Source organism: Limulus polyphemus, unplaced genomic scaffold (genome assembly GCF_000517525.1).
Source record: "Limulus polyphemus unplaced genomic scaffold, Limulus_polyphemus-2.1.2 Scaffold6090, whole genome shotgun sequence".
Lineage (NCBI taxonomy): Eukaryota > Metazoa > Arthropoda > Merostomata > Xiphosura > Limulidae > Limulus > Limulus polyphemus.
The window spans coordinates 31528-44819 of NW_013671700.1; the positions used below are offsets into that span (position 1 = coordinate 31528).

General features: G+C 31.9%; 1 protein-coding gene across 1 annotated transcript in view; it reads left to right on the forward strand.

The window, feature by feature from the left end:
* LOC106473335 (heparan-alpha-glucosaminide N-acetyltransferase-like) overlaps window positions 1-7611 on the forward strand; it is a 37067-nt gene extending 29456 nt beyond the window's left edge. The window contains exons 9-11 of the mRNA XM_013934017.2: window positions 291-365; window positions 2485-2668; window positions 5417-7611. Of these exons, the coding sequence (XP_013789471.2) occupies window positions 291-365; window positions 2485-2668; window positions 5417-5592 (435 nt within the window). The 3' untranslated portion in view covers window positions 5593-7611. The remainder of the gene's footprint in view (window positions 1-290; window positions 366-2484; window positions 2669-5416) is intronic.
* Window positions 7612-13292: the final 5681 nt, after the last annotated feature.

A 13292-nucleotide genomic window follows, 5' to 3' on the forward strand; every position in this document is an offset into this window, starting at 1 on the left:
ATTTCATATCTACAAAATGTTTTAATTATTTATAAGAATCTAAAAGTAAAGAACTTTTAGAAGATTGTTAGTATTTTTTATCTTTATTTTGTTTAAGTTTTTGTAATTAGGTTATATTTTATTCAGATTTTGTGTAAAATTTCTGTATCATATGTTTGAATGTGTTTTTAAGATATAGCTTACTCATTTACAAATTTCAAACTATTTTGTTTTGGCATGTTAATGAAGTTAAACATTTTGTGATTTTTAATAAATATGCTTTTTATCTAAGACAATTTATTTTTGTTTAGGCAGGAAAAATTTTGTTGACATACCAGGACTGGAAGCCAAGAATTGGGCGATGGCTTATTTGGGGCACAATTATAGTTAGCATACCCTTTGTTTTTATTTGTAATAAGAGTATTACATATAGTTTTTGTAATGATGTGGAAAATGGTGTTTAATAACTGTACCTACCTGAATAGCATATCATAATAGTTATTAGTATTATTATAGGTAGTTGTCACTTATAGGTAGTTGGCTTATTTGGGGCACAATTATAGTTAGCATACCCTTTGTTTATTTGTAATAAGAGTATTACATATAGTTTTAGTAATGATGTGGAAAATGGTGTTTAATAACTGTACCTACCTGAATAGCATATCATAATAGTTATTAGTATTATTATAGGTAGTTGTCACATACATTAAATCAGTAATTATGGCACTCATATATAACTAGTTCACATATACTTCATTAGAAGTAACTGTTAAAATGAATAATCCAAACCCTACCTTTATCATATATACTTGAATTTGTAACATAGGTTGTGAACTAGCTTTCTTGATATCTGAAGGAAAATTATATTTTTATACAATATCGGTTAAAAGTTCATTGTATAAATACTGATATTCAATACTTACTTTTTACATACTTCACTGTTTTTTATATGTTTCCAGTTGAATCCTCTGGCATACACAGAGACAAGTTTTGGGCTTCTTACAACCCAATAGAATGAAATATTTTAAAATGTGTGCTAAATTTTTTTTTTTAAGAATGTTGCTAATCACATCTACAATTTTTAGAAAAACTTAGTTTTTTCCAGTATTTACCTTTTTTTTTAAGCCTTGGAAGTTAGAAACAGTGCTCTGACTTTGGATGTTTTTTTATCTGTAGTCTATAAACAGTCACAAAATGTTCAAGTAATTAGTTGAGTGGTTCAAATAAAATGTGTTTCCATGTTAAATAATCAATTTTTTTAACATAAATAAAAAGGTTTAGACATAAAAATTGTTAGTACCAAATACACAAAAATACCTATATCATTCACATATATGTGCATATTTTCCAGTTCAAAAGAGATAAACACCTGCATTGGTAATAAAACAAAGCATGGGTGGGAGATAATTCTCACCATAAACTGATTGAGTGATGCATCAAATTCTACAGATAGTTTTCATTCTATTTCTATATGGAGGCCTACTGTATCTCTTTGGTTTGCTCTCCCAAGTGGTCCTGAAGAGCCATGATTCGGCAAAATTATATTTCATTGCATAGGAGTAGTCAATAGAATAATAGATTAGGCCTCTTCTTCATTCATAGATGCTTTCTTTCCTTCACTGAAATAACAAGTTTTAGTAAAGAAAAGAAAAATGCATAAATGAGTTATACAGTGAGTACTGACCAGCAATTACCTGTAGTCTGGGGTTACTGTTGAATTGAAAATTATATCAGTTTAATTTTATAAAACAAAACAAAAAAACTAACTGTATTTGCCTTGGATGGTTCTTAATAGGACATTAATACAGAAATAAAAAGAGCAAAACAGCGACAAAACGTCAGGTATCGGAAATCACTGAAATGTGAAGATACTGTCACGACAGCGGTAGTCACGTGATGCTGGTAACACGTCATGATATTTTAGAAGGATCGGGGAACATCACGAATAATCCAGTATGTGCTAGGCACCCTCTATTCCTGTATATAAGTGCGCCGGATAACGTGAGACAAATCAAATGGAATTGAATTGCAGACAGAGATAGAGACGACAATTGAGTCAAGCGCATGAATCGTTCGTTGTGAATTATAGCGTTTGTTTAAGTTGTAGCGTGACTGTGGAAATTAAGTGTATTGCAAAGTTGTATTGAGAAAGATTAAACTAGTTTTATTTAAGAAAGGACTTGTATTGCTAAAGTTTCTTTGGAAATAATTTTTACGGAAAATTAACAAACGAACACAGAGGTGTAACAATACACAAGTTTTCAGCACTGCATTTTTATTTTAAGATTGCAGTTCATTTGAAGGAGTAAAATACTAATTATGTAAAGAGCTTATTAGAGTACTGTAGTTGCATTTATTTGAAAAGAGCCAACATAATTCAAAATGTCACTTTTTTTTTGTCTGTTATTGGGCTAAACAAAGATTTTTATTGTCTATATATCTACCAACCCATAACTTATTAATATACAATAACTGCAATTAATTTTTCTGTATTTATCACACTAGGGATTGATTGCCATCATATTGAGTAAGGCCAGCATAAATGATGGGTGGATACCAATCAATAAAAACCTCTGGTCTATTTCATTCATCTTTGCAACAGGAGCAATGGGTTTTTATTTGCTGTCGATCTGCTACTTCATAATAGATGTAAAGAAATGGTGGACTGGGGCACCATTCTTCTTCTCTGGTAAGTACAATAACTTAGAGTTATAAAGATTATAAACATTATTTTCTTATATTTGTAATTATAAGTTCTAGATTTAATTTTATATAAGTACATGTAAATGAATTATGCACAGCATATTCTCCATTCTTTAATTTTTCATGCCTTCTATAAATTTTTGTGATATTTGTGATATATTTTAAGATATTTTTATTTTAAATACAACACAAAATCTATCAGATTTTTTCAAGTTATTGAACGTAATATTTAACAACAGAAACCAAACTTTATAAGATAAGCTTATCAGTAATTGTTATAGGTTTTGTTTTCATATTGTGATGATCTTGCACATCTCTCACCAGTAAGTAAAATGCATCTTGTGCTCTGTTCTTTCTAAGCATCAAATTACCTTAATGATTAATAATCAATACATTTCTTCTCTTCTAAACTATTATAAAACAGCATATTGTATTTTTCTTCTTGCAGTTGAAGACACAAAACTGCTATTCACACATGATGCATGAAATATTTCAGAACAATGTAATGATAGGCCTTGCATTCCCCAACCAGAGGCACTAACTAGACCTGCCACCTGCGGGTGTTTCCATTTATTTACAAAATTTATGAATTGCATTCAGTGTGAACAAAATATCAATTTTCATAATCTATTTTAACACTAATTTAAACTAGATACATACAATAATACTTTTATAACTATTATTAATAAGATAATACAAATATGCACTCAAGTGAATGTTGTAAGTGTGATATGCAATTTTATATAATTAAAATGACAGGAGCTCTTGAGGTGAAAGTGAGCATGTACAAGTATAGCTAGTTATGTAAGAGAAAATGTTAGGTATATAAGAGTCCTCATAATATGTTATTCTTTGTCACTCTTTTACAATTTTTTTGGATATTAGTTATTAATTTTATTAGCTTTATCGATGTAATGATAATAAATAAATTTATTTCCCCTTTAATATTTCAACTACAAGCTTGAAAACTTGTACACTGCCATAAATTGTTGTAGGCCTACTTTACAAATGACATTAACTAATATAAAACAAATCAACTCACTTGTATAAAATAACTCAGTAAGTGTGATAGCAAACATGGATCCAAATACTTTATGAAAACACACTGATTCAACTGTATCTTCAAAATAAAACTCTCTATACACTACACAATTATCTCATATTTATAACAGCTTTGAACATACCAGAAAAAAACTTGACTTTACATCTTTAAAACTTTCTAGGTGTTCGAGGCCTATCTTATTAAACCTTTTGATCTAAATATCATTAAGCTCCTTCTAGCTAATATTTAAATTATAACATTAAAGATATAACTTACAACACTATTAATATAAAAAGAACATTAATTAAAAACAGTTTATAAAAAGCTAAAAAAAACAATTTTTTTCTGAAAGAGAACTTCCTGCTTCTTTTTTTTTCTCTACCAATTGTTAGCAATTTGACCCACTTATTTACAGGGATTACTCCATCATTTGTATCACTGTGGTATTCCTGTATATAAAATTCAACTAAAGTAATATCTTTATTTATGCACAATAATTGAATTCACCACATATTTTAATATTCACTACAGATACAGTATATATTTACTTTTCACTTATCAGTCAACAAGTATCTGTTGTCTTGAGATATTCATATCAAAGTTCAGTTTAGTTGTTAAACATTACAATAATAAACTCAAAACAAAAGGTGAAGAATACTTCTGTGTGTACAAAGTTACAGTACTTTTTTTATATCTGATTCCTACTTTATTTTATGGCAGTATAATTATTCTTTTCATAATTTTTGTTAATTATTTTGAAGCACAGTTTAGTTAATAAAAAATTATTGGTTTTTTTACCTAGCTCAAGTACTTTAAGTTTTTCTTTGTACAAGTTAAAATTGTACTATTGCCACCCAGTGCAAATGGTATCTAACTGTAATTATTTTGACATGATATGAACATTTTCCTTAGTAATATTACTTTGGTACTCTAGAAGAATTTCAGTGAGCTTTGACAAAGTAATATATCATTAATCAATTAACTAATTGTCGAAAATGATATAATTAGAACAAAATCAGTCGTAAAAACGATGTAATGGTTTGTTCATTTTCTTAAATTTTTCATCAGACAGTTTTCATTGAGATATTTTAAAGAAAAGACAGAATTTCTATACCACAGAGGGGAAATTTTTTTTGCCCAGCTCAATTGGGGAATGTGTCTAATCAATCTCTAAGAATATGTTAGCATAATAAATACATTTAAAATTTTGTCAGTAGCTGTTATTTTTTCTCTGTAATGCTAGTAAAAATCAGTTGTGTTAAAATAGAATGCCTGTTGTAATAATGATTTTAAGTGAAAGTACAGTCTTAGTAAGATAGGTAATATCTTATAGTATCTTCAGCATAAACAATGCTTGTGTATTTTAATTCCCTTTTTTTGTTTTGAAATTGACTAACAGCTACTTCATCCTCTATCCTGAAAAATTGATATGGTCAGGTTACTGGTTAAATACAAAAAATCACTTTTACAGCCACATATTACCAAATTCGAATTAGGTAATGTATGAGTGAATACAGGCATGATTGAAGTTCTATAGTTGATTCTTACTGCCTGTATAACGTATAGTTATCATTTAACTTAGAAATAAAATAGACAAAATTTGTCTAATCTATTGGGTAAAAATTTATCTTTAGCACAAAGTTTTTATCTGAAACTTTTCTGTTAGGAATAAAAGACTTCCTCTATATGCAGGAATGAATTCCATCTTAATATATGTTGGCCATTCTCTGACCAGTGAGCTGTTTCCATGGACATGGCATGTAGGACAGACACATTGGGAGCACTTGGCAGTAGACTTGTGGGGAGTGACACTGTGGGTGATCATTTCCATCTGGCTTTACTATAAAAAATTATTTTTAGCAGTGTGATCAGTCAGTTTCACTGTAGCTGAAAGAGACTTCAGATTTTTTTATCCAAGATTTTCATGTGTAATATAATAATGGGGTACTTTAGTATTGTTCATTAAGTTGGTTATGAAATTTTTTTAAGCATCATAGGTTGGGTTTATCTAAAATGAATTTTGTTGTTTTGTTTGTTTTTGTTGTTTTGTACCACTTTTACCTGTCTGATGATTCAGAAATGATTTTTATTATTCTAACAGCATAACAGCAGTCTTTTGTTTCAACAATCATGCCAGCAAAGATACCAGAAAATTATTTCCTGCTTTTTAGTAAATACTGGTGTGTTTTCTTTTTCAATATAGATTACTCAAGAAGGCTTCACTAATGCTTGCTATACAAGAAAAATATGTAACTAAAGAACCTATGGATCTATGACCCACATTTACAGGGATGCTATAATGCAAATTTAATGCTTGAACTACTATTTTGCAATTTTTCAGTTTCATAATCATTGCTGCTATAATGCAAATTTGATTTTTTTTTAACAAATTTATGAATGGTAATTAGTAGACCTACTTATTCACGTGCTCTAATGTAAAACAATGCCAAATTTGGGGCCCACTTTCAGGAAATCCCTGTAAAAGTGTTTTCATGAAATACCTGATTTCCCTAAGGTGTTAAGTGGAAAGTTTTACCTTTTGCAAACCTTGGGGCAGAGATGATTCGTTTGGCACCATTTGGTGAAACCATGGGTGTATGGTTCACATTTACAGGGCTTCTATAATGCAAATTAATGCTTAAACTACTAAGAGGTTAGGTGAAAAGTTTTACCTTTGTGCAAACATCATGGTCAAGATGAGTTGTTTGTCATCACTTAGAAATTAGTGAATCCAGCAGTTTAAGAGAAGGTTTTTTTTGGAAACTCCCAAGTTCCCCAAGGTGTTGAGTGAAAAATTTTGTGCTAATCTCAGGACCAAGACAATTTGTTTGGTAGCACTTAAATGTTGGTGCGACCAGCAGTTTAGGAGGAGTTATGTGATGCGCAGACACTGAATCTTATTACATAGATATTTATTATTGGATCTGAGAAACAACATCTAGAATGTGTATTTTTTAGTTTAGTTACTAGAAAAGACAACAACATAATATTTACAAGAAAGTCAATTAAATTAATATTCTTGAGGGTGATGAAAAAAAGTGAATACTAAATTAAATTTCATTTGCCATACATTATTTCAATTCACAAAAAGTAAATATGTTAATTATTTATGTTTTCAGTTATTAATAATAACCATTACCAATCTCAGTTTTTTAAACCAAAAACATAAGCATAATTTTGTATCATGAAAAGTTGCTCATTTGCTTCTGATTAGATGAAAAATTACTATTTTTACATGACCTGTATTTCTTATATTGAGTATTTAATAATGAAGTACATAAAGTTAAATACATTAATATATATATATTTTAATTCTTTGTACATAAGCAATATGCAACATTTATTTCACTGAGACAAGTTTAGTAACATTCTGTGTTATGGATGCTGGTTAATTTATCAGTTAGCAGGCAATAATATTCAGAATTTTATTAATTAGAATACTTTAAGGAAATTGTGTGAAGGATTTTTTCGTGTGATTAAAAAAAAAGAGGTATAAAATGGTAGCTGTTTTTAGGCTGAAATGATAAAGAATAAAAATATAAAGCAATGCTAAATCAAATGTCTAAATGTTTATCAATAATTTACATAATAAAGCATTTAACAGATTAGCTAAATCATAATATGTAGACTCAGTACTAGTTATAACCTTATTTAAAGTGGATATTAATTCTTTTTTTTTAATTTTTCTTTGACCACAAAACTAAAATTATATTAAGGGTTATTGCTTACTTCATTGCACTTTAAGTTATATGTTGTAGTTTTGATAAAATATAAGGCTAGATGTTACATTACTAACTTTTTATACATTCTGTATGGCAAGTAGGTCGTAATTTTCACTTGCCCTCCATATCCTTGTTTTTTAGATTAAAATTTTATAATAAAAGCAATATTTCTGCTACTGCCTTAATATTTTGGTATTCAAAACAGAATGGCACATTCTACGACACAAGCTAAACAGCTGTAAGAGACTTCAAGGTTCCTGCATAGTACACTCCTTAATATAGAAGTGCTGACCAAAGAAAGGATAACCAAGCAGCTGCATCTTCCGCTTAAGTACATACTCTTAACTTAACCGTGGGGACTTTCATAGTTATAACCAAGTGTGTAGTGCTCCCGGAGTGCTCTGGTACTTCAAATCCAGAAATGTAAATTAGATTTTGAATATCAGTTCTTTATTCTTAATTTTAGCAGGACTATAAAATTTAACACCACACCACTGATTATAACCATACCACACCTGACGAAAGTACTAACTGTATTCAGCAGCTTATTGTGGTCAACGTATTTGTCTTAAATAAAGAACTTAAAAGAATATTTTCTTGTGAAAAAGACAAAAATAAACAAAGCAAACAGAAAATTGCTGTGATGCATTTAGCTAGAACTAACATTACAATCATTTAATGAATCATATGAAAACTAAATTATTTTCCACAATCACAATTACCTGTCTATGAAACATCTGATAATCACAATTTACTCAATATTGTTAAACGTTGATCAGAACGGCACATCGGTAAAATAAAACATTTCATTAGAAAGCTGCTAGTATACAATTTTGGACAATGCACAAACAGACTGACCCAATAAAATACACAGGACAGAAAATTGTTACTTTAGTTTGAGCTCTTTGCTGACGTTTTATGCCAGTTTTTACTAAGTATTTCCTGGCTTTAAATGATTTAAGCTAGGATTTTGCTTAGTTTAATCTTGGTCCTCTTACACTTGGTTGAGTAATGTCCAAATAAATGGATATATGAAAGTTGGGGGGGGGGAACAAAGTCCTCCCTACAGAAGCTGAAGTATTTTTGAAATTGAAAATCTCTCTTGGGCCAGTTCCTGACACTTGATCCGTTACTGTATCATATTACATAGGTAACAAATATTAATAATGTGATTACAGTTGATGGGAATACTTCATTAATAAGGAATATATTTGCATTTCTTATGGCTAATATTCTCTTATTACATTTGAGAAAAAACATGTTATGCTCCAAAAATGTATTATAATCAAGAAACCAGTTTTACAGTTGTTATATATATATATATGAACATTGAAATAATTTTTTATCGTTTTCAAAACCAATGAAGAAACATTAACAATCTATATATATAGAAAAGGTTTTGTATATCAGTCACTTACTATCAAGAATCAGAATGTTCAATCATTTATGATTTTAAAAATTTTATACAACATGCTTTTGCATCACATTTTACTGAATTTAAATTGTATTGTAGTGGCTGCAGTTGTTAAGTGTGTTGATGGTGAATACACAGATAAACAGATAACTTGATATATTTTCCAAATCTACTTTTGTTACTTGTATAAAGGGGATAAATATTTGTAGCTGAAGTCTGGCTCTCCATCAACTTGGAGGAGCGCAACAAATAATTTGTACCAGAAAGTGTGGTGGTTAGCTTGGCTCTCTTAAGACTGGGTAGATCTTTATATTCTTACACTTCATTCTGGTGATTGGAAATAAATTAGACATGAATGTAGAGATCATATTTGACTATAGGTAGGGGATTTCACTTACAGAACGAAAGTAGTCATTGTTGGGCTCGGTTCTGGCCTTTGTATCCTTGAGATGGATGTGCTGTCAAGCTTATTGTCAGTTGTACCTGTGCAACTGTTGAACTGATGTTCTGTGGTAGTTATTTGATGTTAGCCAGACCGACCTCAGGAATAGTGTACTGCAAGAGTGTTTGAGAGAGAGGAAGATACAGTACCTTCATACATGTAATTGGTGATCCATGGTTCACTGTGGACATAGTTTAGAGTGTCATTGCCCATGCATCAAATAGGCTGTTATGAAATTTTGGATGATTGGTTAAACAGCTGCTAGAAACACAGTAAGTGAAGTGGAAGCAACCAATGATAGTGCATTCAAAAGTTAATACACAGTTACCACATATCTAAGATCACTAGTTGAGGATTGGGCAGACAATTTAGACCCAACACAACAGCAAGAACTCAGTGACTTGTTGGCAGAATATGCCGATGAATTTATGGGACCAGATGGCTGATTGGATCAAACAACAGGCACACAGCATCACATAGATACAGGCTTCCCTGGAACACTAGGTATGTAGCCAGCACTGAAGTATAGTGGATGTTAAAGGACCAGATCACACAACCTTCAGGGAGCACTTGGTCACCTCATGTAGTGGTTGTCATGAAGAAGGAAGGTACAGCTAGGTTTTTGCATTGATTCTAAATGAGTGAACACAGTAACTTGCATTGATGCCTTTCAATTACCATGAGCAGACGAATGTTTGTAAGTGATTGAAAAGGTCTTTTGGTTCAACACCTTAGACTTGGTATCCGGATAGTAGCTAGTTGAGCTGGTTAAATAGAGCATGCCTATGACTGCTTTCAGCACGAGAGATGACTTGCACAAGTTTTCATTATGTGATTCTTCAACAACATAATATCACAACCAAATCTGGAAACCCCATGAACAACTCCTAAATACGATAAAAGAACGCAGAAAATCACAAAAAATATATACGAATACACAAAACCCTGAACTAAAAACAAGACTAAATACACTCAGAAACAGTACAAGAAACGAAATAAAAAGACTAAAAGCTGATAATTAGGATGAATATTGCTCAAAACTTAACATACTCACAGACCAAAAAAGTTTCTGGTCTCACTTTAAAAGATTTACTGCAAACAATACAAACAGACACGTATATCCCACACTAAAATCCAATAACACCTTAGCCAACACAAACACACAAAAAGCAGAAATATTCAGAAAACACATGGAAAACACGTACAAAACACCAAACGAACCGACAACGAACACATATTTCTACAATAAAGTTAATAACTACATAACACAAACAAAACCTTATACACACCTACCTTCCCTGTAAGTCTCCGATAGGTCCAACAAGGAAGCACTCAAGATAACACAACGCAACAACTCATTAAACCAATAACAATACCAGATATACAAGATACTCTTAAAAAGACAAAAACATAAAAACAAACAAGGTTCCAGGACATGACAAAATACAATATATACTTATCAAAAAAGGTACACCAAAATTGTAGGACCAGGGATTCCCAATCTTTTTGTTCCTCTGTACCCCTTGGGCATTCTCTCCCAAAACACTAATGGAGGGAGGAGAGCTTGCTCAGTTGGTTGATCCCTAATTTATCAGCTGATTTGTAACGAGGGTGTTCTATATTGCTTATGTTCTACATAACTTATTGAAAACGTGAGTTATAATGTAGCACAGCAATAACATCACGACGTTCACCATGATCACAACTTTTTGTCTAAAGAGCGTATATTTATGTGAGCCACTTTGCTCTCTTTGTCTGACTGTAGATTAAAACACCATGTAAAGTGTAAAACATGGTTATACTCTCAGACCCCTATGTACCTCTGAGAAGTGCAAATGCACCCCTAGGGGTACATGTACCCCAGGTTGGGAATGTCTGATTTTGGCAGCTATATTTACTATATCCCTACAATCACGTTACATATCAACTGCTTGGAAGCTAGCGGACGTTTTTGAAAGAAGGTTGTTGTTTGTCATGAAGCACAAAGCTACACAAAGGGATATCTGTGCTCTGCCCACCACGGGTATCGAAACCCGGTTTCTAACAGTATAAGTTCGCAGACATACCGCTGTGCCACTGGGGTGCTTAGTAGGAAGAAAGCCAGCAAGTAAACCAAAAAACTAGAGACCAATCAGACCAGCTGTATTGGAAAACTACAAGAAAAAATCATCAGTTCAAGACTTTGGCCAATCTCGAACTGACATTAAAGTTACCTGAAATACAAAACAGATTCAGGAAAAAAGACAAACCACAGACCATCTGGTAAGATTCACAGAAACCATAGTAGACAGTTTAACCTAAATTAATACACTGTCGCTTGCTTTCTCGGTGTTGAGAAAGCATTCGGCACTGTATGGCACAACGTACTAAAATATCGAATGTCACAAAAGAAACTACCGCGAGGTATTATTCACTGGCTCTCCAACTTTCTAGACAACAGGAAAGCTAGAATTAATTTTGTCGGGCACCTTCTTGAAGTACTTTACCCTAGAGGCAGGTGTCCTTCCAGAAGGGGTAATTAGCCCTATACTATTCATTACGTAAGTGCATGACACGACATTATCTGATCCAAACTCCTACCTCTTCTCCCAGTTTGCTGATGATGTGGCTATCTGGAAGAGCTTATATACTCCAACCATAGCAGTAACGAATTTACAACCACGGTTAAATGAAATAGAAAAATACTGCAACAAAGGAAGAATCAAGATAAACGCATCTAAAACATAAATCATATTATTCACAAAATCAAAAAAACAGATCAGACAGCCCCAAAAATTATACTTTTACGGAACTCTTCTCCATGTAGCCACATCAGCCAAATTCCTGGATCTGACCTACAATTCTAAACTAAATTGGACTGAGCATATAAATGAAATTAGAAACAACATTTAGCAAAGAGCGAACTATGTATGACGTCTGACTGGCAACAACAGGGAAGCTACAACCGTAAACATACTTAAAATCAATAAAACTTACATACGTCCAAAGATAGATTATACTTGCCCAGCATGGTTAAATGTCGCCAAATCACACATACAAAAGTTACAGACAATACGAAATTCAATAATCACTAAAGCATACAGAGCTCCTAGATACACAAACACAACATTCTTACACAATTATGCAAACATCCCTGTGTTGTCAGACAGACTTCAAAATAGATCAATAGATTACTTCCGCAAAATTCTTAACAAAAATGTACCAGTAAAAACGCTGAAAAACTTAATCGTACATGATGAAAATAGCCCTAAGCATCTCCCACCATTAAATCTAGTAAACTCCTTATATAACTTATGGCTACTACTGGGCAAACCCGTATCTAGATATAGTGTTAATTTTATTTTAAAAATGATGCTTTATATGTACAAATAAGATTACTGCTGTATGTTTTACATCGGTATGTATATAACTTTTTGTGTGAATAAAACTTTATGTTGACAACGAACAAAAAAAAAAAAGAGAGATAAGTATACACCAGAAAAAACGAAAAATATACGTTGAACATTCATGAACATGGCCTGAAAAGTGCCACTCGCGTGTGCAAACGAACTATTGTAACGCGCATCCAATAGCTGCATATTGTAATAATGGGTTTTCCTAGCTAACGGGCCGAATTCTACCGAAAAATTAATATGGGCTTCATCCACGAACCAAATAAACAGCCAAGGAGGGAGGTAAAGGTCCAGGGTGTACCTGATCCTCCTAGGTCACTTGACCAAACAAAGATCAATGAAACGACGATGGGATGACTTAGGAATTTCTACACATTCTATAACTTAATATAAATGGCTATATTGGACTGTTCTTTGATCAACAAATACTTTAATTGATCCAGAAACAGGATAGTTTTTATACGAGAAGGGGGTAATATAGATTAAGTCTACGTGGATGAGAAACTTGGAAATATATATATATTGTTGCGTCAGCGAGTCACATGACTACTATGACGCAGCGCTTCTAGAACTATCATGTACTTTGGCGAATGTTCAA